This window comes from Podarcis vaucheri, assembly GCF_965113315.1.
Source record: "Podarcis vaucheri genome assembly, chromosome: 5".
NCBI lineage: Eukaryota > Metazoa > Chordata > Lepidosauria > Squamata > Lacertidae > Podarcis > Podarcis vaucheri.
The window spans coordinates 102173258-102197331 of record NC_138763.1 but is presented as its reverse complement, the minus strand read 5'-3'; the positions used below and the strand labels follow the sequence as shown (position 1 = coordinate 102197331).

The following is a 24074-nucleotide window of genomic DNA, read 5'->3' as shown; positions in this document are numbered from 1 at the left end:
GTTCCTCTGCCTCTTCTAAATCCAGCTTGCACTTCTGGGAGTTCTCGGTCCACATACTGCTTGAGCCTTCCTTGTAGAATTTTAAGCATAACCTTGCTAGCATGTGAAATGAGTGAAATTGTGCGGTAGTTGGAGCATTCTTTGGCACTGCCTTTCTTTGGGATTGGAATGTAGACTGATCTTCTCCAATCCTCTGGCCACTGCTGAGTTTTCCAAACTTGCTGGCATATTGAGTGTAGCACCTTAACAGCATCATCTTTTAAAATTTTAAACAGTTCAGCTGGAATACCATCACTTCCACTGGCCTTGTTATTTGCAGTGCTTTCTAAGGCCCATTTGACTTCACTCTCCAGGATGTCTGGCTCAAGGTCAGCAACCACACTACCTGGGGTGTATGAGACATCCATATCTTTCTGGTATAATTCCTCTGTGTATTCTTGCCACCTCTTCTTGATGTCTTCTGCTTCAGTTAGATCTTTACCACTTTTGTCCTTTATTATGGTAATCTTTGTACGAAATGTTCCTTTCATATTTCCAATTTTCTTGAACAGATCTCTGGTTCTTCCCATTCTGTTGCTTTCCTCTATTTCTTTGCATTGCTCGTTTAAGAAGGCCTTCTTGTCTCTCCTTGCTGTTCTTTGGAAATCTGCATTCAATTTCCTGTATCTTTCACTCTCTCCCTCGCATTTTGCTTGCCTTCTCTCCTCCGCTATTTGTAAGGCCTCGTTGGACAGCCACTTTGCTTTCTTGCATTTCTTTTTCATTGGGATGGTTTTAGTTGCTGCCTCCTGTATAATGTTGCGAGCCTCCATCCATAGTTCTTCAGGCACTCTGTCCAGCAAATCTAAATCCTTAAACCTGTTCCTCACTTCCACTGTGTATTCATAAGGGATTTGGTTTAGATTGTATCTTACCTGTCCAGTGGTTTTTCCTACTTTCTTCAGTTTAAGCTTGAATTTTGCTATAAGGAGCTGATGATCTGAGCCACAGTCAGCTCCAGGTCTTGTTTTTGCTGACTGTATAGAGCTTCTCCATCTTTGGCTGCAGAGAATATAATCAATCTGATTTCGATGTTGCCCATCTGGGGATGTCCATGTGTAGAGTCGTCTCTTGTGTTGTTGGAAAAGCGTGTTTGTGATGACCAGCTTGTTCTCTTGACAGAACTCTATTAGCCTTTGCCCTGCTTCGTTTTGATCTCCAAGGCCAAACTTGCCAGTTGTTCCTTTTATCTCTTGATTCCCTACTTTAGCATTCCAATCCCCTATAATGAGCAGAACATCCTTCTTTGGTGTCACTTCGATAAGGTTTTGTAAGTCTTCATAGAACTGGTCAATTTCAGTTTCTTCAGCACCAGTAGTTGGTGCATAAACTTGGATTACTGTGATGTTAAAAGGTCTGCCTTGGATTCGTATCGAGATCATTCTATCATTTTTGAGACTGCATCCCAGTACAGCTTTCGCCACTCTTTTGTTGACTATGAGGGCCACTCCATTTCTCTTACGGGTTTCTTGCCCACAGTAGTAGATATGGTAGTCATCTGAACTGAATTCGCCCATTCCCGTCCATTGGTTAAATCACTGTAAATGATATACAGTGAAGGCTACTGTCATGCTTGTGTTGGTTGGAACAGTACCTTGGAATAGAAGTAGAGGTGTTTTGGCCATGATTCTGATGGAATAAGTTTGGCTACGGGTTTTGATTACTATTTTATTATTTTTATTATAATTTCTCTGGCTCTTTTTTCAGGATTATTTACAACTAGCCCACAATAGTCATGAAGGTGCTGGCATCCATTATATAAACAAAGTCCCTCAGTTTGGGCCAGTTCTCCAATCTGAGAACTGTTCAACTAGGCAGTTTGTTCCAAAATTCAGAGTTAGAAAAGCTAACATTTGTAAATAACATTATGATAAAAAAAAATGCCTGTATTCTTCAACTTTGGGTCCTCAGATATTATTGGACCACAGCTCCCATCATCCCTGATCATTGGCTAAACTAGCTGGGGACAACAGAAGTTGTAGTCCAAGAACATCTGGGGACCCAAGGTTGAAGAACACTGAAGATGGACTATTACAAGTGGAATTTGCTCCTTTGCAGCTTTCCAGCCCCTCCATTTCATCCCTCCCCCCTGCCCCCGCAACAGTCCTTCAGTTTTCCATGCCCACTGAGCATGCAGTTTAGAGGCTGTTTTTTTTGGGGGGGGCGGAATTATACTTCTTCAAACTGGTAGGCCACCAAGACGCCTCCTACTGTCTTGTGTGTGGTTGGTACTGATTTGGCTACATAAGGGTAGGCACTCAGAAAATGAGTTTGCCATCGGTGTATACAATTTCACACAGTGCATTTGAAGGAATTGTAGATTTGATATAGAAGCAGTGTCAAGTGAAACTGCTGGGGTAGCTGGCGGTAGTTTTCCTTGACTAACATTTAAGCCTGGTTTTGATACCTGCCTGCCTTAATGAGCATACCAGGTAAGAGTCCAAAAGAAGGCTTTTTTGCACACCCATGCTTGACAGCATGCTCTCTTAAAGCCTCTAGTATTTTGTGAGCACACTCTGTTCTGGTTTAATTGGTTTCTCAGTGCGAACTCAAAATCTGGCATAAAAGCACTCCAAAAACGCTAAAAGAACACCTGTTTTAACAGGTTCTTTTTGATGAACACATTTTGAAAATCTGTAATAATCTTCATTGCTAAGCAGGACCAGTGGATAATTATTTGTTCTTAATTTGTTTTAGTTTAATAACATCCCGAGGTCTCCTATGACAGAAAACCCTATTTACTAAACACAATGCCAACACATTATTTGCCTCGAGAGCTGACATCCTGTCACATCAAAGACTTATGCCTCACTTAGATTAGAAATCTTTCTGGGCTGCACCACCTTCCACTGCATGTTCGCATCAATGAATGCCCCTCCGTACTAATAATAATAAATTCTCCTTATAAAAGCTAGACATTGGGGTCAAGGGTTCTAGTCTAGACCTCTCTTTGACATGTTCATTTTCAACGTGTAAGGTTTGTGGGGGTTAATACAGTCAAGTGAGCACATAGCTGTAATTTGATGTGATACAATCCAGGCACAAGTCAAACTATTGGGCCATCCAGCTGAGGGTTGGCTACACTCGCTGGCAGCCGCCTTCCAGAGATTCAGGCAGGACACATTCCCAGCCCAATCTGAAGATGCTGGGTATTGAATCTCATTCCTTCTGCACGCAAAGCTCTACGTTGAGCTGCATCCTTTTCCCACTTCCAGTTGTGGTTGTGTGATCCCTTGGTCTTCTGGATTTGCACATAGGCCACTAGAGAAAGCAACATGGGGCCATAATAATTTGGTAAAGGTAAAGGGACCCCTGACTGTTAGGTCCAGTTGCGGATGACTCGGGGGTTGCTCGCTCATCTCGCTTTACTGGCCGAGCCCAAAACAAGCTCTGCTTTCTCTCGGGATGAACCAAGGGTCAAAAATGAATGGAAATGATAGGTTGATTACATTGATCAGCTTTTAAGCATGTTGCACTTCCCCCAGAGGTTGTGATAACAGGAGGAGCCACTGCAGTCATCTTGCTGACTCAACATTATTCCTATCATTAGAACAGTCCAAGCCATTATTTGCGCCAAAATTCATTGCTGTAAAAGGATTATGAACAACGAGCTTGCAAAATTTCCCACTAGTAGAATTTGCCATTGAGGACGGAACTAAATATTGAGTGTCCCTTTGCTCTCTCATCCTCATGCTGTGCACACCAAGTGAAGCAGTGTGTGATGTCACCATGCTTTGCATCTCTCTGTCCCTGGCAGCCAGTGATATGGGGGAAACACGGCACATTAAACCACATCACACATGCTGTGGGATTCATTATGAGTGAAATATGGAAAAGCAACACAGAACATCCAGTTCCTTTCATCAAGCTGACATGGTGGCCACTGTGTTCCCAGTGTGTGCATCTGTCTTATTGAAGAGTCAAGCGTAATCAGTGTTCAAGAAAGCTCTTAGAATAAGTATATGGGCTCCAGTTCAGCTGAAGTTAGTCATGACAATTGTTGCATTCCTAAGCATAGTTAGTAGGCACTAGTAAGCTCTACAGAATGCAATGGTTCTTGCTCTTGAGGAAGCGTGTTGGGGATTGCACCATGTATCTCATTAAAGTCAATGAGAGCCCCGTTAGTTGTGACTAATTTGCTCCACTGGTTTACCCAGGACTCTTTGGTGCCTAACATTAGCTAGGTTTCGACCATTGCCAGGATGATACATCAGGAATATATGACGAATATTCAAGATCAGGACCCCATTCTTCATGGTTAGCAAGGCCAGGGAAACGTGCTTTGAAGGCCAGTCTGTTGACTTTTTCCCCCGCCACAGAGCTGCACTTGTAGTGAGTCAGAGGGGTAAGAGGAGCTATGCTAGATGAGTATAAAGCTATGCATGTGTGGAGAAAGTGGATAGAGATAACGCTAGAACTCAGGGACATCCAGCGAAGCTGAAATGTTAGGACATCCACAAGAAAGTACTTCTGCACACATCACATAGTTAAAACTGTGAGATTTGCTCCGACAAGAGGCAGTGATGCCCACCACCTTGGAAGGCCTTAAAAGAGGAGAGTGCAGCTGCGCTTGGGTCCTGCTTTTGGGCTTCCCACAGGCACCTGCAAGAATAGGATGCTGGTCATTACTCTGATCCGTCTGGCTCTTCTTAGATTGGCCAGGGTTTCAAATTCCCTGTGGTTAACAATTGTAGTAGCAGAAGAGAACACACACACACACACACACACCCTCAAATTAGGCTGCTGAGTTGAAGACATCTTGGATTAGCCAGGGAGTGTTAGCCTGGAGAAGAGGAGGTTAAGGGGTGATATGATAGCCACGTTCAAATATATAAAAGGATGTCACATAGAGGAGGGAGAAAGGTTGTTTTCTGCTGCTCCAGAGAAGCGGACACGGAGCAATGGATCCAAACTACAAGAAAGAAGATTCCACCTAAACATTAGGAAGAACTTCCTGACAATAAGAGCTGTTTGACAGTGGACTTTGCTGCCAAGGAGTGAAGTGGAGTCTCCTACTTTGGAGGTCTTTAAGCAGAGGCTTGACAACCATATGTCAGGAGTGCTCTGATGGTGTTTCCTGCTTGGCAGGGGGTTGGATTCGATGGCCCTTGTGGTCTCTTCCAACTCTATGATTCTTTGATTCTATGAAATGAGTGTATGAGAGCATTGTGGGCTCAGCTTCATTCTGGTACTAAGAAAAGAAACTGTGAAGTTCAGATTATGGTCAGAGTCACCCTGCTTTTTAATTGCCTTTTGCACCTGGCTCTGGTTGGTAGGTTTTTTGGTTCCAGGAAAAAAACCAAAGTAGATCCGACAAGCAAGGCGTCTGCTCACCCCCATCGTAAACTCTGCCTGCTTCTTCAGGGAGCTGAGCCCCTGCCTGATCCTCACTCCCAAAAGCCAATCATTTTGATGGGACCTGAATAATTTATCCCACATTGAGGGGATGTGATTGATAGTTCCTATAAAATCATTTATATTTCTACAGCAAAACACTTTCCCTGTCAACAGAATGCTAAACTCATTGCCAGCCTATACTGTCTAAGAAATTGGGGGGTGGGAACCAGCTCTTATTTCCAAACTGTAATGACTTCAGACAAATGATAAGCTTCCTGGATTTACTAGTTCTCCTAGTATTCATTTCCCATTTCATTTCCCTTCAATCTTGCTACACTTTCATATTTTCAATCTGTAGCAGACGTTTGTCCTATGGTTTTGTATTTCAGGTGAAGAAAACAATTATTTTGCTCCCTATCTCACCTTCTAAAATGTCATTATGTTAGAACAGGAGCTGGCAACCTTTATGCCCATGAGCTGTTTGGAAGGGGTGCAGTTTACAAGACAGGACACATAGTTATTCCCCTGATTTTATCCTTGCTACAAGGTAGATTAGGTTGAGAGATAGTGACTTGCCCAGGCTCACCCAATGACATTCATGGTCGAGTGGCAATTGGACCCCTACTGGCACAGCACAATGGCTCTCCTCCCCCTTAACAGTCTTTAGTCAGAGGTCATCTTTAGCTGGACAGGCCTGAAGAGCCATGGAGCTGTCCACGATATAGTGCTGAAAGCTGGCCACTGGGACTCGGGATTTCACAGCAACATCAATTACTTTACAGTACAGTACAATGGCGCTGTGGGTTAAACCACAGAACCTAGGACTTGCTGATCAGAAGGTCGGTGGTTCGAATCCCCGCGACGGGGGTGAGCTCCCGTTGCTTGGTCCCAGCTCCTGCCAACCTAGCACTTCAAAAGCATGTCAAAGTGCAAGTAGATAAATAGGTACCGCTCTGGTGGGTGTTTCCGTGCGCTGCTCTGGTTCGCCAGAAGCGGCTTAGTCCTGCTGGCCACATGACCCAGAAGCTGTATGCTGGCTCCCTTGGCCAATAAAGCGAGATGAGCACCACAACCCAAGAGTCGGTCACGATTAGACCTAATGGTCAGGGGTCCCTTTACCTTTACCTTTACAATGCATACTGTATGAGAACACAAACTGGGTAGCTGCTTCAGTTCTGTCTCATACTAAATCTGAATTTTGGGAGAACCGTCTGTTATGTTTTTTTTTTCAATTTGTTTTATTGTGTTTGCTTTTTGCAATAAATATTTACTTAGTTTTGCAATATGAATTAAGCTGAACGTGTTATTGTCATTTTGCTACATCCCTAGTACCTTTTGTCTGGCTGAGTTTATTGCTACTTAAACATTTTACTTGGGTGGGGTGTTGCGAGAACAAGTAGAACAGGGGAGGTAAATGCCCCATGCTAAGGCTCTGTCTTCTGCAGCCGAATCCTCTGTATATTTATGCAGAAGTAATACCTGCTGAGTTTAATGTGCTTTGTTTCCATGTAAATATGGATAGAAGTGCACCTTCAGAGGATGTAGCACCATTTATTTGTCCTCAGATATTCAGCACTGTTTCCTCACCAAGAGGATAATATAAACAGCTGTTAATGTTACCAAAATGTCATAAAGTGTCACTTTCAAGTGAAATAGTTGTGACTTGCAGATCTTGTTATGCACCAAGCTGAACAAAATCCAAGAGCCGTGTGCTACCCACCATTTTTGCATTCCCAGCAGGCAGCAAGCATAAGTTTATTAAGATCATGGTGATCTGTGCCTGTACAGCTGTACAAACAGTAGAGTTCTGGTGTAATTAACTTTATGGCTGAGTGCATGTCAGTATAGCAACTATAATTTGCACAGGAAGGAGCACAATAGGTGTACTGACATTCATTCAGTAATGGGAACTGTAGTTCCAGAATTCAGTTTTGTTAGTGTGTCTAGGCATGTGGAAAACATACATTTTGAAATATGCTTTGAAAAAAAATCTGAGTTTTGGGTTTTGTTCTGTTTTTTCTCTTAAGCATTTTGGATGTAAATTATTCTGGCAATGATGTGTTTGCTATATATGTATATATTTTCCAGAAAAATATTTTGATGTGCCTCAAGATGGGAGAGGTAAGATTATATCCAAGAAGAGCAGCAACTTCAGTCCCGGAAGGGGGAAGAAATCTGAGTGAATGATGAAGGAAAATGGCCCAACCAAGAGATGGCGTGTAGTCTACTTGCCTGGAGAGAACCATCACTGTGTCAAGTGGGTGATAAGGAGAAATGGCTGTGAGAAAATGGCATGCAAGCAATACCTGTGAAGAACTTTGCTTATTGGGGAGAGACAAAGCTATTGCGGGGGATGCTTATTGAAGTGAAAAACAAGTTGCTGTAGTGGAAATCCAAGCTGAGAATAGGCATATTTGCCTCCCCCATCCATTAAATTGGTATTTGAGCCGACTCTTAAGCGTCAAAATAATGAATGCGGCTTTTTTCCAAAGTTCTCTAGTGAGTGTTGTCACAATATGGTAGATATAGTTCAGTTTGAATTATTTTCTCTTATCCCCCCCCCACACACACACACATGAGCCCTTTTTCGGAGCCAGAAGAAAGGACAGCAGTCGTTTTAGATTATGTAATCTTACCATTTTTCTCCATGACAAGATGTCAAGCATCAATGTCATGTTCCTGAGCACACCAAGTGGCCTCTATCGCCTGTTCAGATGAGGAATTAAGGGGAAGGCACAACCTCTTTCTTCTTGACCCCAAGTGGGGGGAAGAGAATCTAAGACAAATAGCACCACTTGTAATAATTTAAAGCAATAAAATAGTTGTTGCCCTCTGATAAATGAGGTTCATAGTCCAATTCCTTTGTTTTTAAGGTACTATTTGCCCCTTAACTGGCCTTAGGAATTACCTCCCCCTCAGAAACTTGATGACAGCCTTCCAAACCAGGACAGCCGAGATGCTCTTGCTAAGGAGTGTGGCAATGGTCAGATATTGTGCATTCTGAAGCATCTTGCGTGTTTAATGGAAGGGGATATAATGTGAAGCTATGGCAATGTTTTATAGGTCATTCTTACAAAACTCCATTAGGCACCATGACTTAACGTACAGCAAAGCACACACTGTTGCTAGTTGACAATTCAGTATCAGGAAAACACTCTCTGTTTGCTCAATTATTATTATTAGGTCTTCTCTGGAGATGCCTTTTCAAAAGGAAAGCATTTCACTTTGTGCTTTTATATTTGGGAGGGAAATATCGGTTGTTTACCTGCAGAAATATAGCGGACAGAAGGAGGAGGTTGCATAACCAGCGGTCGTGCACACAACTGGAAAAGTCCACAAACAACATCTTTGTAATATTGGTTAGTCCAGGATACAATATTTAGAAAACTGCCTTATGCTTCATCAGAATAGTGGGCTACCTAGTATGGCGTATCAAGCTCCATGCAAGAGCATATCCAACATAGCTACCCAACAGCCTTTAACTGGAGACCAGAGGCTAGCAGCCCAAGATTTGGCTGATTATTTCCAGTCCATTTCTGATTCCTCACCTCTGATGCTCCTAGCCACGTTGACTGTTCCTCTCTGCCTCTTTCCGCTCGTAAGCACCTCCTTCTGGCATTCCCCTAGACCCCTCCCTCTCCAAGCCCCATCCTGAATTCCCACTTCCCCATAGCTATGGCCCATATGACATCTGTTCCACATTTCCAATGCCTTTCTGCCAACCCAGTATTCAGGCAGCTCAGCCAATCACTGCAGTACAGGGATTGAACCCAGAACCTTATACATGCAGTGTATGCTGTCAATTGCTCAACTAGTCCAACCCGAGCACCATGGGGGCCTCTTCCGAATACAGCAAGAACATCAAAGAGTGAGCTGGTTCCTGTTTTTCTCTTGACAGGACGTCTCCTAGGGAAGCATATGATACAGGAAGAGAGCACAGTTCCTCCAGCTTTCCTAGGGGCACCGCGTCTGCTGTTGCCCTAGACATGTAGCAGCTCAGACATGAGCCATGTTCCCTTCACAGTCAGCCAACTCTTAAGGGGGCCTGAGTTTGCAGGTCCTTGGAGTTTGCAGGCTTTCAGACTGGATGTTTTATTTCCACAGCCATCGATGTAGCGTTCCGATGGGTAGAGTTGACAAAGGTCTTCAAATCACCACTGCCTCTGAGCTTTCTGTTTTGTAGAAAGGGTTTCCCCCAATACATCTGAAGGTGTGGGATAAGAATGGAAAATACTCTCTCAAAAAGGCATTAATATTTTAAGCATTCGGATATGCAGCATTGTGTAGTCAAGAGCAAAATCTACTGGGGGAGGGAATTCTGTGCCCAGGTTTGCCTTGATATTCTGTTTATCTTCTTTGCTGTGAAGATGATATACCTCTGGTTTTGGAGCAAATCTACCGTACTTCTTCCACTTCTCATCCCATCAGAAATCCTGTCTACCCACTATAATCCTGTGCAGAGGAGAATAAACATGTATACCTTTAACTGATGGGTAGAAGAGGGGATTTTGTCATGCAGAAGTGACAGGTGATGGGAGTTGTGGCCCAAAACACCCAGAGGGCAGAAGGTTGGCAAAGGTTGTGTTAGAAGGTCAGGTACCCTGCTGTTCTTTGCCCTCGGATTCTGAGGGAAGGAGCAGTTCCGCAGTCTTCAGAACCACAGCAGCCGCTTAGCCTTTCAATGGATCTGTCACAACGTGCATAGTATTAACACAGCATAGCATCTCATTGCTATACAGAAGGGCAGCCCTCAGCTACACACAATCTACCATGACAAATTCAGTCATGTATTATCGATAATTCCCTCTTGACCCCACATTTGTAGACCTAGACACCAAAACATAGGGTCTATCAAGCCTCTGGTGGGATACAATACAGTGGTATCTCGAGATGTGAACAGGATCTGTTCCGGAGCCCCATTCGCATCCCGAACGGAACGCAAGAGGCACGTGCGCAGGTCACATTTCGCCGCTTCCGTGCATGTGCATGACGTCATTTTGACCATCTGCACATGCACGAGAGGCGAAACCCAGAAGTAACATGCTCCGTTACTTCCAGGTCACCGTGGAGCGCAACCCGAAAGTGTTCAACCTGAAGCGTATTTATCCTGAGGTATGACTGTACAGTGTTGTCGGGATGCAAATTCTGATGGCATTGATGGACACAAAGTTACCATTTGTCAGTTAATGCTTCTTCAGAATTCAGGTTTAATTTAAGTTGGAACATATTCTCTTTTTGAATTGATTTAGGTGTTGCCCACTCCAAAGCAGTCTTCTTGTATTCATTCTCCTGGAACACGTCAAACTGAGCAAAGCAGTTGGCTGTACTTTGCTCTAGCAGGCTGTGTAGCTGCAGTTGCCTTAGATGCAGATGGCATCCTCTTTCACATCCAAGGACATGTTCCGCCAGGTCTTAATAAGGCTGCAGTGAGCTACCACAGTGAAGGTGCACTGCTGACTTAAACTGGGTCTCTGAACTATCCTTGTTAAACAACATATTTTCTCCAGTAAACTCCCAAGTCACCACTTTTCATTTGGATCAGCATTAGAATGGAACCACTAAGAGAGTAGAACACAGAAAATGCCACTCCAAGCTTCTATACACTGGGTTAAAACCATTCTCCACTGGGATTGTCCCCCTGTGCCAAATTTCACAAGCCTCCTACCTCCCCAGCCATGTTGTGCTGCGTGGATCAGGCCCTTCATGTAGTGAATTTCCTTGCCCCCACTGCACATGGTTGGCAACTGGGGTCGGGGTCGAGGACACTTATGGCTGAGAAGAGATGCTTGACAACACACGGGTTATAACTGCTGAAATCTCAGAAGCCGGAGGATTGGCTGAATAAGACTGTTTGAGGTGGTGGGCTTCAGGACTCTGCCAAGGTTATTACCACATCCCAGTTCTAGGAAAACCATAACCCAGTATGTGAAATGGAATAAATGATATAAAGTATTCAGGAGATTGTATAATTTGTGCAGGTCACAGAATTGGAATTGCATATTTTAAATGTTTTTTTTATAGTATGAGTTCACACAGATATAAGAATGAAGCCTAATCAGACTATAAAGAGAGAAAAAGATTAAGATTTCATTCACCAGGCAATATTACATTTCAATTTAAGCAGTGTTTTCAGCAAATATAATTTACCTTACAGATTACATTGAACCAAGTTTCTTTCTGTACATATTCATTCATCTGGATTTCTTCCAAACTAATCCTAAACTGTACATGGAGTTTTGTTTTGTTTTGTTTTTTATAAAAAAATATCTACTTTCATTGTGATGTTGAAATTGTCACAGAGATCTTTGTAAAAAGCTTGTGTTTCTGAAGGAATTTGTATTAGATAATGGTTTGTGTGACTCACTGTATTTTGTAAAGGGTTTATTTCCCTTTGGGAATTGTGTGTTTCTAATGAGCAGTTTTATGCTTCTAGTTTGTGAACGTTGTAAATGAAATGTGTTTTCTGACCCTCCATAAGGAATAGATTGATATTTGGTAGATACTAACTGGTTGAGATTTTCATATTGCCTAAAATATTTGCATATGTTGATAAAAACCATATTGTAATAGAACAGTTTGCCAATGTTCAGTGATAATAAAACAAAAAAGCTCTTTATTTTAGCTGAATGTTGGATCTGACTGAGACTAACAGTTAACCTGGCCTTAAATTCAGTGTTGTAGTCCCATAAGTGGATCATCATCCCACATCATTTGCTGTTTGTAATGTTTCAGAGTAACCATCAATAAAAAAAATATATCAAAAGCTCCAATGTCACATGGGACTCGAAATCCAAATTTCAGAGGACAGCTACAATAGATCCACTTCCTGGCACGTGTTTGTGGTTCACATTTCAGTAGATCTACTCCATGGAGATACCTAGTTAGTTAGAATCCTCTTGTTATTCCATGTTTAAAAATTCAAAGCTGTAATTGTTGATTTATTCACTGACTCTAACTCACCGATTCCAAGGGAAGTGTTTTGAAAACTGAACAGCTGAAGTGTAGATTGTAAACTAATTGCCTGCCTCCCTCCCTCTAATATGTAAAAAAAAAGAAAAGCCAGAAAGATCTGATCAAGTTTAATGATAAGCAAGAGAATAAAAAACCTCTTGCATAATCAACATCAATACTATACACCATTAAGGAATGGTGCTTTGAATAAAGGGGACTTAGGTGCCCTTCTAAGTGCTAACGGTCACATGCTGGAGATATATATTCCGTTGGCATCCATGAGATGTCACACAAACAAATGAGTAAAACTGGGTTCCAGCGCTTATGTTGAAGGATTGTTTTTCCATATCTAGTATTTAAATTCCTGTGCAGAGAAAACTGTGCAGAGAAGAGATTTCACATTGTCTTCTGCTTCATAGGCTAGTTTCCTGGGTTCAGAGAGGTTTGCTTTTTTCCCACAGGGAAGCAATTCCACCATGTGAGCCCCTCACAGGCACTCTGAAATAAACCCTTCAGTTTAAAAATAATGTAACTAAAGGGGGGGAGAGAACTCTAAATCGAAAGTTATTCTTAATCAGATTTTATTTTTTTTAAAAAAATGCATCATCGCCGCCTTAAATAACTGCATTCGTTTGAACCAATGAGTCAACAGCTAAGCGCTAAGATCTAGCAAACATCTCATGGTGTTACTGAAAAGCAGCAGCAAGCGGTCTCTGAGGAGTTCTTGAGTGGAGGAAAAATCATTCTGGTTTTCATCCCTAGAGCAAAAGATAGCAACTAGAGACAGCAACCTCTGTCTTCAGAAATAAAAGTTTTTTAAATCTCTGAAGAGACCAAATGCCAGGGGGATTCTTGCAGACATCAAATGGTTACTTGATTTGAATAGAGATATCCTTGTTTAAAAGGTCTAAGATTTTGCTGTTTGGTTGGATCAGAAGAAACCTCAGAAAGGTCACAGCTCGGTGGTACAGCATCTGCTTTGCATGAAGAGAGTCCCGGGTTCAATCCTGCCATCTCCAGCTTTGGTTGGAAAGACACCTGCCCGCCTTTTATGTTCCTACCCAACCAAGTCCAGTACTCTGTTCCAAACAGCAACCAGCCAGATGCTTCTGGGTGCTCACAAGCAGCGATTGATGGAGATGACTGTCTTCCGATGCTTGTCCCAAACATCTGCTACTCATTCACAGATCATTCAGAGTCTTTATCCATAAGCCATGGGAGTAAAAGCATAGCAAACCTCCATGAACTTCTCAGGGACTGTACTGAAGAGGAATGGTGTGGATCGCCTCCCCCCTTCCTGAACCTTCCCAAGAAGAGGAGAACAGTGTAGATTTAGAACAGTGGTTTGCAGAAGGTTATAGTTCAGAGGCTGCAGAGGGGAGAAGCTGGAAAATATTGGGAGAGCAGCAGGAAGAAGAAGCACCAGGGGAGAGACAGCTGACACTCAGTGTCTTTGGAAAGCATTCCTCACCCCCCCCCCTTCTCCCAGGACCCAGTGCGCATTAAGAGTAATAGAACAGAAAGCTCAGAGGCAGAAAGCACAGATCAGCTGGTGCAGGAGTGACGAAGAATGGAGATGGGGGGGCTTTACTTGGAGCAATACCATTATCTGAGAGTCGGTATCATGTTTGCTTGCTTGATTGCCACCCATCTGACTCAGGTTGCCCCAGCCACTCTGCGGGGCTTCCACCAAATTAAACACAGTGACACATCAAACATTAAAAACCTACCTATACAGGGCTGCCTTCAGATGTCTTGTAAAAATCAGATAGTTCTTTATCTACTTGACATCTGACAGGAGGTTGTTCTACAGGGAGGGTGCCACTACTGAGAAGACCCTCTGTCTGGTTCCCTGTAACCTCACTTCTCGCAGTGAGGGAACCGCCAGAAGGCCCTCAGAGGAGGACCTCAGTGTCTAGACTGAGCAAGGGGGTGGAGACACTCCTTCAAATAATACTGGGCGGAAGCCATTTAGGGCTTTAAAGGTCAGCACCAACACATTGAATTATGTGCAGAAACATACTGGGAGCCAATGTAGATGTTTCAGGACCGGTGTTATACATACATGCCAATTTTAGTATGGACATCATGCATCAGATGAGGTGACCATGGCCATAATAACTATGTTAGTTTTTGGTAAAGACTCGTTGTTAAAGAATTTAGCATAACGAACTTAGGGGTTTCAAACATTAGAAATACAGGGGAAATAAAAATAATTTTTTACCTAGCATCACATATTAAGATTAAGAATAGGGTATTGATATTTAATCAGCGACAATTAACCCTCGCTGGAGAAATGGCTCTCGTGACAAAGCATCTATAGCTGAACAGAAGTAGGTGAAACGCCTGCAAGAGAGCATCAGGAACTCAAATCAAGCAAAAAACGAATCCCATGGCTGAAGAATGCCCTTACCTCCTACAGTGTTTAACATCAATCACAGCCCAACTTAATATTCCCTGCATATGGTGGAACACAGAGCTAACACAGTGACATCAGAGAAGGGCTTAACGTTGACCAGTTTCTGGCCTTTTGTCCACTTGACAATCTTTCCTAAGAACTAAGCACAACACAGGAGAGTGTTCCAAGGGCTCAAAATCAAAGATCTTGAAGAATGTGGATGTGTCTCTACCTTTTGAAATGATCAAAGGTAACTAGAGAGCTGTGAAACAGATTGATCCATGGGGAAGATTGTCATACATGCCATCATTTTCAACACAATACAGTCTTTCTAGTCTTCAAAATCTCTCAAGAAAATGAGTTTCACTAATCCATGTCAGTTATAATTTTAATAACAAAAAGGGAAATAAGGCCAGAAAAAGTTCCTGGCCCAGTTCAGTTTATCACAGATATGTGTGTAAGCCATTTGTAATATCCCAGAACATAAGAGTCTGGATGGGGCACCAAATAAATGAGCCCATCTAAACCAGCGCCTTGCTCTCACAATGGCCAGCCTGCAAGCAGGACTTGAACACAACAGCACTCAAACTGTTTAATGAAAATAAATTTCAACTTGTAGACATTCCCTTGCCTATTCAAAGATATGATTCTTGCTGACCCTTGGTGTGGCTATAATCATGCCTGGAGTCATAGATCCAGAACCAGTGGGAAGACATGACTATTTCAGATTAAGGAGCCAGTGAGCCACTAAACAAGCAGTACATCATGTTGTAAATGGACTGTACCACTTCACACTGCGGGTGTGGTATTGTTAATGCTCCACATATGACACACACACCCTCCAAAAAATCCATATAAATAGAAAACTAGCATGTCAGGGAGAAGACTAGACCAGAATTATTTCTCTATCTCCTAACTTTCTATGTAGAGGAAATTATGCTGAAGCGTCCAGCTGTCTGATCCCTCACCTGCAATACAGTCCAGGAACAATTTCACCCTATGTTCCAAGTTCATATAAACCCAACCTCATGCAGCCACATTCCACAGAGAGAAAGCAGTTGGTACTCTGAGCAACAACATATAGTGTGCAATAACCCAACCCCTGGAGTTGTGTGGATGGAATTTGTAGTGATAAACTGATGCCAAAGCTGGACTATTACAAAGTCCAGGAGTAGAAAAGAAGGTGGTTTTGCTCCCTGCTTTGATTTCAGTCCTTTAATTACAAGGGCACCTGTTGATGTGCAGTGGGAGAAGAAAGAGCTGCAGGAGGCAGGATGAAAGGTGAGGTGGAGGTGGCCTTGTGCTCTTCTGCAGATTTCAAATGCTGGGGAAGCAGGCTGGGAACTGCCAGAAATAAAGGCAGACTGACTATGAAGAGGAAAATATTTTCAAACTTCGGATAGGAGAAAGAGGAGGAGAGAGAAAACCTTTTTAGAAATGGGGGGGAGCCACATGGAAGGTGCAGCGGATATAATTTCTTTATCTGACAAGCTGAGTGAGACACAGCTGAACAAAGACAAACCCATTTCTCTGGAATAAAAAATACCAGCAGGGGGTTGCTGAACAGAACCATTTTACCTTGGATGGATTGTATAGAGAGATGCTACATGTATTGTGATCTAGACACAAACTGCTCCCTAGAGCTTGAGGGATTTATTTTACCATCACAAAATAGAGAATTATGCTAACAAAGAACAATGTGAAGGGGAAGAGGAAATTTGGCTTCTTGTGCTATCTTGCTATAGTTTTGAGAAAAGTGACTATTGCTGCGTCATTTTGCTTAATCTAAGAGAGCTGATGTGCAGAAACATTGCACACTCGCCTTTTCCACAAGCAGAGAGAAGTTCCAGGGATGGTGCTGATTCAGGGATCATGTCTTTCAGGAGAGATCTCTGGAGACTTACAACATTTTCAGATATTTTCTTTACCATTATATAACCATCAGAAGAGGCAAACAGCTTAAGCCTTTCCAATCAGGAATCCCCTTATTATCAGATCCCCTGAGAGAGACAGCCAGCAGCCAAATAGGTTCATGAAGGTTTCTCTCTCTCCTTCTCAAAACACCAGCTTTGTTTTCATTCCTTCTCAGGCACACATGGCAACTTTACATTCTTCCTGGGGGCGGGGGGGGGGGAGAGAGAGCTCGCTTTCTCCAAAATGGGTCACAGGAGAGTGCCCAACTTTTTCCTAACCTGTCTCAGCATTTGGAGGGAAAGGGCAGGGTGGTTGAAATGGTGGAGGATGGAAAACTGGAGAGGGGGAGAGAGAGAGAGAGAGAGAGAGAATCAGGGAGCAAGTTATAGCCTTGCTTCTTTTCAGTCAGTCAGAGAACCAGGTAAAAAAATGCAGTGGTTCTCCTAAATAGACAGAATGAGAAGTCTTTTGTGAGCTGCAAGAAGTGGTAGAATCCACATTCTACCCAAAATATCTCTATCTCAATCTGCACTTCTTCTCTGAATCTCCAATCTACAGATATTACATTAAATTAATTATGAAAGTAATATGCACAAGTGTAAAGAATTTCTTCACTGCTACATTGTAAATGAATTAATTTCTAAGTACAGTGAGAAACCCAAAGTTCATAATATTAATGGAACTGATACTTTTGGCATATATGAAAGCAATAATAAGAGGAAATTTCCTTAACTTATAGTTTTTACAACCTGTAGTGTACTTTCAGTCCATCAATAGTAAGTTCCTCAACCCCTGTGGCAGTTACTGCAGAAGGAATATGTATTTCACTTGTGCGTCTGATTATTTGACAAAGCCTTCACAATGTCTCAGTTAGAAATACTATGAGCGACAAGTTAAACACACACACAAGAGGTTCCCAAATGCAGAAAGCTGCAGATGAATTCAGAAGAATGAACACATAGTTTCTTTTCTTTAGCAAATCTGGAAATGCTGAATCAGTCACTGGTTTAAACTTGCACAACTTGTGACACACCAAAGCTCGCCAACTACATATTTTGCCTGTGTTTTCGAGGTTCCCAGCAGGATGCAAAAATAGAAAATCTATCAGTCCCCTTCAGTCCCCTGCTGGGCTGCTATAAATTGAGGCAAGGAAGAAGGGCTACCCCTATGCTATCCATATAACCAGTTATCAATAATCAATATATTCAATATATATTCATATATGCTTACACAAATCAAGGATTACAGTACCTTATAATCCATTTTGAATCAAAGGGAAGCTGTGCTTTAGCTAACTGCAAACTGCTTGGAACAGCAAAGTTAGGAACCGACCTTTCCCCTACAAACATCCGTGTACCCTGGACAAGGGGAAGACATGAATCAGAGATTCTGGTACAAATTCCCCTCAGATACAGGCTAAATTAATCCACAGAACATGAAGAGCAAAACCACAAAATCTCCAAACTCCCTGTCCTGTCATAACTAGGGGAAAGGTTAGACTGAGCGTCACTGCAAGCAGCGGAAAGCAGAACTAGAACCCTGTGCTTGACCAGGAGCTGGTAGCGTGACAACAGCTTGCTGATTAGCTGATTCTCGCTGACAATATTGTGAGTCCCTCATGGTTGTCTCATGATCTATGATTTGCTGTGATTTGCTCAGGTATAAAGACCTCTGGATTTCTGTCAATCGGGGTCCCAGTTCCTTTTGGAAGCAATTCCAAACTGGGTCCTTATTGCCTGGCAATAAACTTCACCTTCTTATTCTCCATTGCTGAGTCTGTTTGATCCTTATTTTGCACCTAGCCAGAACCACTAACTTTCACGTGCTTCAAAATGGCTGGTGCACTGCATTCAGTTTGGGAGGGGGCAATCCGCAATCTGGGCAGGCCTGAAAGTGGGGAAGAAAAACCAATTGATGATGTCTTTTCCACTTATAACTGCCTAAAGCCAGTATGGAGCCCACTTACATGTCATTCTGTTGCTCCTAATTTGACAAAAGTCAGCAATGAACTCATTTCACCCCCAGAGGCTAAAATTCTTAGATAAGGATGCAAACTAACAAAAAACAAAAATCCATGGGAAAGCTAGGAAATTACAGGGCCCCCTAATGATAGTTACAGGAAAACTAGTGGAAAGCATAATTAAAGACAGTTAATTAAGCATTAACCACTTTGCCCTCCATATATTTGTGGGACTACAACTCCCATCATCCTCCCATGTGGTAATGGGAGTTGGAGTCTAACAATATCTTGAAGGCAGCTCATTTTCAGTGGCATTTGGAAAATGTTTAACAAAACTTTACACATGAGCATAGCAGACTTGGGGAACCTATAGCTCCCTAAATGTTGCTGGACCCCAGTTGTCATCAGTCGCAGCCTCCAGGACCAACGGTCAGGGATGATGGGACCTATAATTCTCAGCATTTGGTTCCCTGGGCTATAGACACAGTCCTGCTTTTCTTCAACTGAAAAATCTGGGAGAGACTGTCTACTCTGTTGTCAGTTTTCACAAGCTAAATTGCAGTAGTGGAACATTTGCCAAATTTTGAATTTGTTTCAGCTCTTGGATCTAAAATGGATCCCTTTAGGCTTGATTGTGCTGAGTTTGTGTAAGGTAAATAACCCCTGGACAGTTAAATCCATATCTCTCTTTCCTTTGCTAAACAACACTGTGCCTTGCGAGCAATCCAGGTTCGTCCCATAAAAAAGATTAGTGAAGTGGGCAATAAGTCCCACTCATGGCATGTTGGAACAATGAGCTCAACATTTTGGGTGATCTTTGCCCCTTCTTGAAAGGCAAAGGAATGTGAGCCGGTGTGGTGGTGATGATTTCTAGGGGGGAAATGTGAGTCTCTGAAAGCTAAGAGCAACAGGAAGAGAGAGATAAAAAGACTTAAATCTGGGACACACATGTCTACTGGGATACGGGAAATAGTTCTGCTAGCCTTTGCTTTTCATGAAAAGATGTCATGGAGGCTGGTTCAAGCATAGCGATTTGGGTATATGCACACGCACCCGTGCTCTGTATCTGAGGTAACAGGTGGTGCCAGTGCTGTGTATACAAATAGATCTACACATAACTGTACATATTTATGCCAGATTCATATAGTTCTTCCCAGGGCCATCTTAAGCATATCTAGTGCCGTGGTACAAAGATCCCTCCCATAGTTGTTGACGCTCCTGACCAAAAGACGCACCAAGTTTTTAGAGCAGGAAAACAAGAAAAAAAATCTGACTCAAATGTTGTACTAAACTATTTAAAACAGCTAAGTGTGTGTTGCTCCTGTCCACTTTGCTGCTTTAAAGCGAGCCACGGTATATAATGATGAGAATGGAAAAAGGACACATTCCATTATAATGTAGCTGTTTTCATTATCACTGGGAAGTCAGTATTGGCAGCAGTCACAAAAACTAAAATTTGAGCATTTTACTGTTATTAATCAAGAATATTAAGTGTCAGGGAGAGAAACCAGGGCTGTGCAAATGAGAAGTGCTTGGAGTATGGAGGAACAGCAAAAAGATCAAATGATTGTGCTCCAGTTCCTAAATCTCTGAAGTTTTCTCAAAACAGGCATGGTTGTTTTGAAAGGAAGATTCAAAATGGAGTGACTGAGCAAAGAACAGAGGAGGAAAAGAGGGCAAATAAATAGCTTCCATTCAATACCAAGAGAACACAATATTTTTGGTTTAGTATAGGTGGACTGTACTTGTAAGAATTTGTATAATGAATTATAGAGTTGGAGTGGAATATCAGAGCCTCTTTTCAGCAGTAAAGATTAGCTACTAGGAACATGGTCCACACACACACAGGATGTCTGGTTATAGCTGTGCAGTTTAAACTGTTCCTGAGCCAGATACCTGCTCAGTTTTAGCTGAAATTACTATTACTGGTTTGTGGAGATGCTTTGCATGTATTTATGACTATTTCCGCAAAACTGCTACTTGAAGAAATCCCCAAACTTACTATTTTTAAACTTCAAATGGAGCTCAGAATCCAGTTAGGCAATCCTTTGCAGTTGAATTAGGAGGCACTGAGAGACAGCAATTTGCTGCTCCCCACCCCCAAAGAGCAGCCCAGGAACACACAGCCTTCCCTCTGCTTGCAAACCTTGTCGGGACTTCAGGGGAAAGCAAAGTCTGCAGGCAGAGCAGTGTAGCTCCCCACCCCCCCACCCCCAAAAAGTACCCCAGCAGCACACAATCTTCCCTCTGCTTGCAAACCTTGCAAACCTTGTCCGGGCTTCAGGGGAAAGCAAAGGCTGCCGGCAGAGCTGCGTGGCTCCTCCCCCCACCCCCAAAGAGCAGCCCGGGAGCGCACAGCCTTCCCGCTGCTTGTAAACATTGCCGGGGCTTCAGGGGAAAGCGGAGGTTGCCGACAGAGCACCGTGGCTCCTCCCCCCACCCCCAAAGAGCAGCCCAGGGGCACAAGACAACAGCGATTTGGCTCCAGGGAACACACATTCGCTCCATAAGACGCACAGACTTTTCCCCTTACTTTTTAGGAGGGAAAAAGTGTGTCCTATGGAGTGAAAAATACGGTACTTCCCCCACGTATAATAAATATTACGCCAAACAGCCTACTTTGTTGACTACTCACTTGTTTGGTTTTATGATCCTGCTGGCATTGTAAACAGGACCATAAGTGGGGAAAGTGGAGCGAAGTTTATCAGTTCTTTTCTGCCCACCGCTTGGAAGGTTTTTCTTCACAGACCCAGACTGATAATACTTGGCAAAAGCTCACCCAAATCAACTGAAAAGCAGGCAAGTGGTTGGTTTTCTCCAGGAATATAAATTCACATCAGAAAAAGCCCTTTGATTCCAACTCCACTCTATATTCAGAAAATCCAATTTATCTTTCCACATGGTGGGTGTTTTCCCCAATATCTTTCTGGACCTGAGTGGGTGAGCTCTCTCTTTATTACCCTGCAGAGGCCTTTATTACCCTCCGAGACCTGGCACTCTGCATATCGGTAATCAGTAAAAGAAGCAAAAATGGCTTTAAAAATTTTTTTTGGGGGGGAAAGGCAAGAGATAAAAGAAAATCTACAGAAAGAGCCTCAGGAAGGCAGAAGGGCAAGGCTAAATATTCCTGCACATTAATTAGCACTATCACAACATTTGATAATTAATTGTACTTTCTCCATGATAAATGTTACTGTGACTGAAAACTCAGTTCAAAGCAGATGCCACATCTCAGTTGCGTCTGACCAACTAAAGCTCCAAAGCACAACTCAACATTTACTAAAAAAATAAGTTTTCAATGGGACTTGCTCCCTGTTAGGTGTGCATAAAAGTGGAGCCTCAGGGATAATTAGCAAATGCAAATTTTAATATTTTAAGGGAATGTTTGCATATTTATTGAGGCTCCTGTCCTAAGAATATGAACAACAAAGCAGCAAACAAATATTTCCTAACATCTATCAGAATTTATTTAAACTAGAGTTTATCAGTTAATCTGACTCTATTCTTACCTTAATCAAGGCCATGAATTTCTTTCCCACTACTGGTACTGCAAAAGGGAGGAAAGTTGTATCAGATCACCCATTATATAGTCATACCTGGTATACATTTGAGCCCTGCCTAAAAATATCCCAAGCCCACATCTGCCCTCGCCTTCCAGGCGTTTTGCTCGTTTTTGCCCATATTGCTTACAATATGCCTACTTTTGTTAAATTTGCAATTATGTAAATCTTTTCATGTTGTAGCCTCATTGAGCATAGTTTTTGACTGTGGAAAGGCAGCATACAAATCAATTGATGATATGTACCTGACAACCCCGGACACGTCTTCATGCATCTTGATGAAGAAGAATCTAGACCTAAAAAGTGTGTGCCACAATAAATCTGCTAGCATTTGTGTTGCCTCAAGACTCTCTTTGTTGTTTCATCTAACAGTGAGGAAAACTAAGCTGTTGTTTATTAAGTGACCTTACATGTCCTTCAATAACTCATAAAGGCAGTGAAACTATTACAACTAATACAATGCAGAAGTTAGACTGGTGACTGGGAACAGCTGCCGGGAACATATAACCCCAGTCCTAAAGGATATACACTGGCTCCCAGTACATTTCTGAACACTGTTCAAAGTGTTGGTGCTGACCTTTAAAGCCCTAAATGGCCTTGACCCAGTATACCTGAAGGAGTGTCTTCACCCCCCATCATCCAGTCTGGACACTGAGGTCCAGCACCAAGCACCTTCTGGCAGTTCCCTCACTGCAATAAGTGAGGTTGCAGGGAACCAGGCAGAGGGCCTTCTTGGTCATGGTGTCCTCCCTGTGGAACGCCCTCCCATCAAATGTCAAGGAGGTAAAGAATTACACAACTTTTAGAAGACATCTGAAGGCAGCCCTGTATTGGGAAGTTTTTAATGTTTATGTTTTACTGTGTAAGCTGCCCAGAGTGGCTGGGGAAACCCAGCCGGATGGATGGGGTATAAATACCGTATTTTTCGCCCTATAGGACGCACTTTTTCCCCTCCAAAAATGAAGGGGAAATGTGTGTGCGTCTTATGGGGCGAATGCAGGCTTTCGCTGACGCCTGGAGAGCGAGAGGGGTCGGTGCGCACCGACCCCTCTCGCTCTCCAGGCTTCAGGAGAGCCCCAGCGCCAGCCCCACAATGTCGGGGGACAGAGGGAGGCGGAACGCCACCATCCCGCTGTCTCCCGAAGTGGTTTGGAGGCTGATGGCGGGGAGAAGAGCGCTTCTCCCCGCTGCCTGCCCCACCACTCCGGGGACAGCAGGGAGACGCAGCGTGTCTCCAGGCTGTCCCCGGACCTGATCGCAAGGCGGGCGGCGGGGAGAAGAGCGCTTCTCCCCGCTGCCTGCCCCACCACTCCGGGGACAGCAGGGAGACGCAGCGTGTCTCCAGGCTGTCCCCGGACCTGATCGCAAGGCGGGCGGCGGGGAGAAGAGCGCTTCTCCCCGCTGCCTGCCCCACAAGCGCCTGGGGGGGAAATAAATTTTTTTTTCTTTATTTCCCCCCAAAAAAACTTGATGCGTCCTATGGGCCGGTGCTTCCTATGGGGCGAAAAATATGGTAATAAAATTGTTGTTGTTCTCATCATCAGGCTGAGGGTGGGAGGAGGTGCTACGGTGCTCTAATGTGCCCATGGGCACACAGTAACAATGGGGGGGGGTTGTAGGCAAGGCAGATGCTCTACCTAAGCTCCATTTAGGTTCTGGGAGTAGCACATTTATTTTAGTTTAAACAATGAGAATGGTGGAAGATGGTTATTCAACTGTAAATTATTTGTCCTGGCTTTTCGTATTGTTTTTTATGTCTTCAGGCTGTTCCATACACACACACACACACACACACACACACACACACACACATATGGTTTGATACATAAATAGAAAATATATGCACAATGCATCTGCTGTGTGTGATGAAGTGTGAGTCCCACACAAGCAGCAGACTTACAGTATTCAAGTCAAT

The 24074-nt window shown here is 43.1% G+C and overlaps 1 protein-coding gene across 1 annotated transcript in view; it reads left to right on the top strand.

Moving 5' to 3' along the window:
• The window catches only part of SHISAL1 (shisa like 1), a gene marked incomplete at its 3' end in the record, with an annotated part of 176696 nt that extends 168913 nt beyond the window's left edge, over positions 1 to 7783 (top strand). The window contains exon 7 of the mRNA XM_082223332.1: positions 7465 to 7783. Coding sequence (XP_082079458.1) covers position 7465 — 1 coding nt within the window. The remainder of the gene's footprint in view (positions 1 to 7464) is intronic.
• Between the last annotated feature and the right edge of the window lie 16291 nt (positions 7784 to 24074).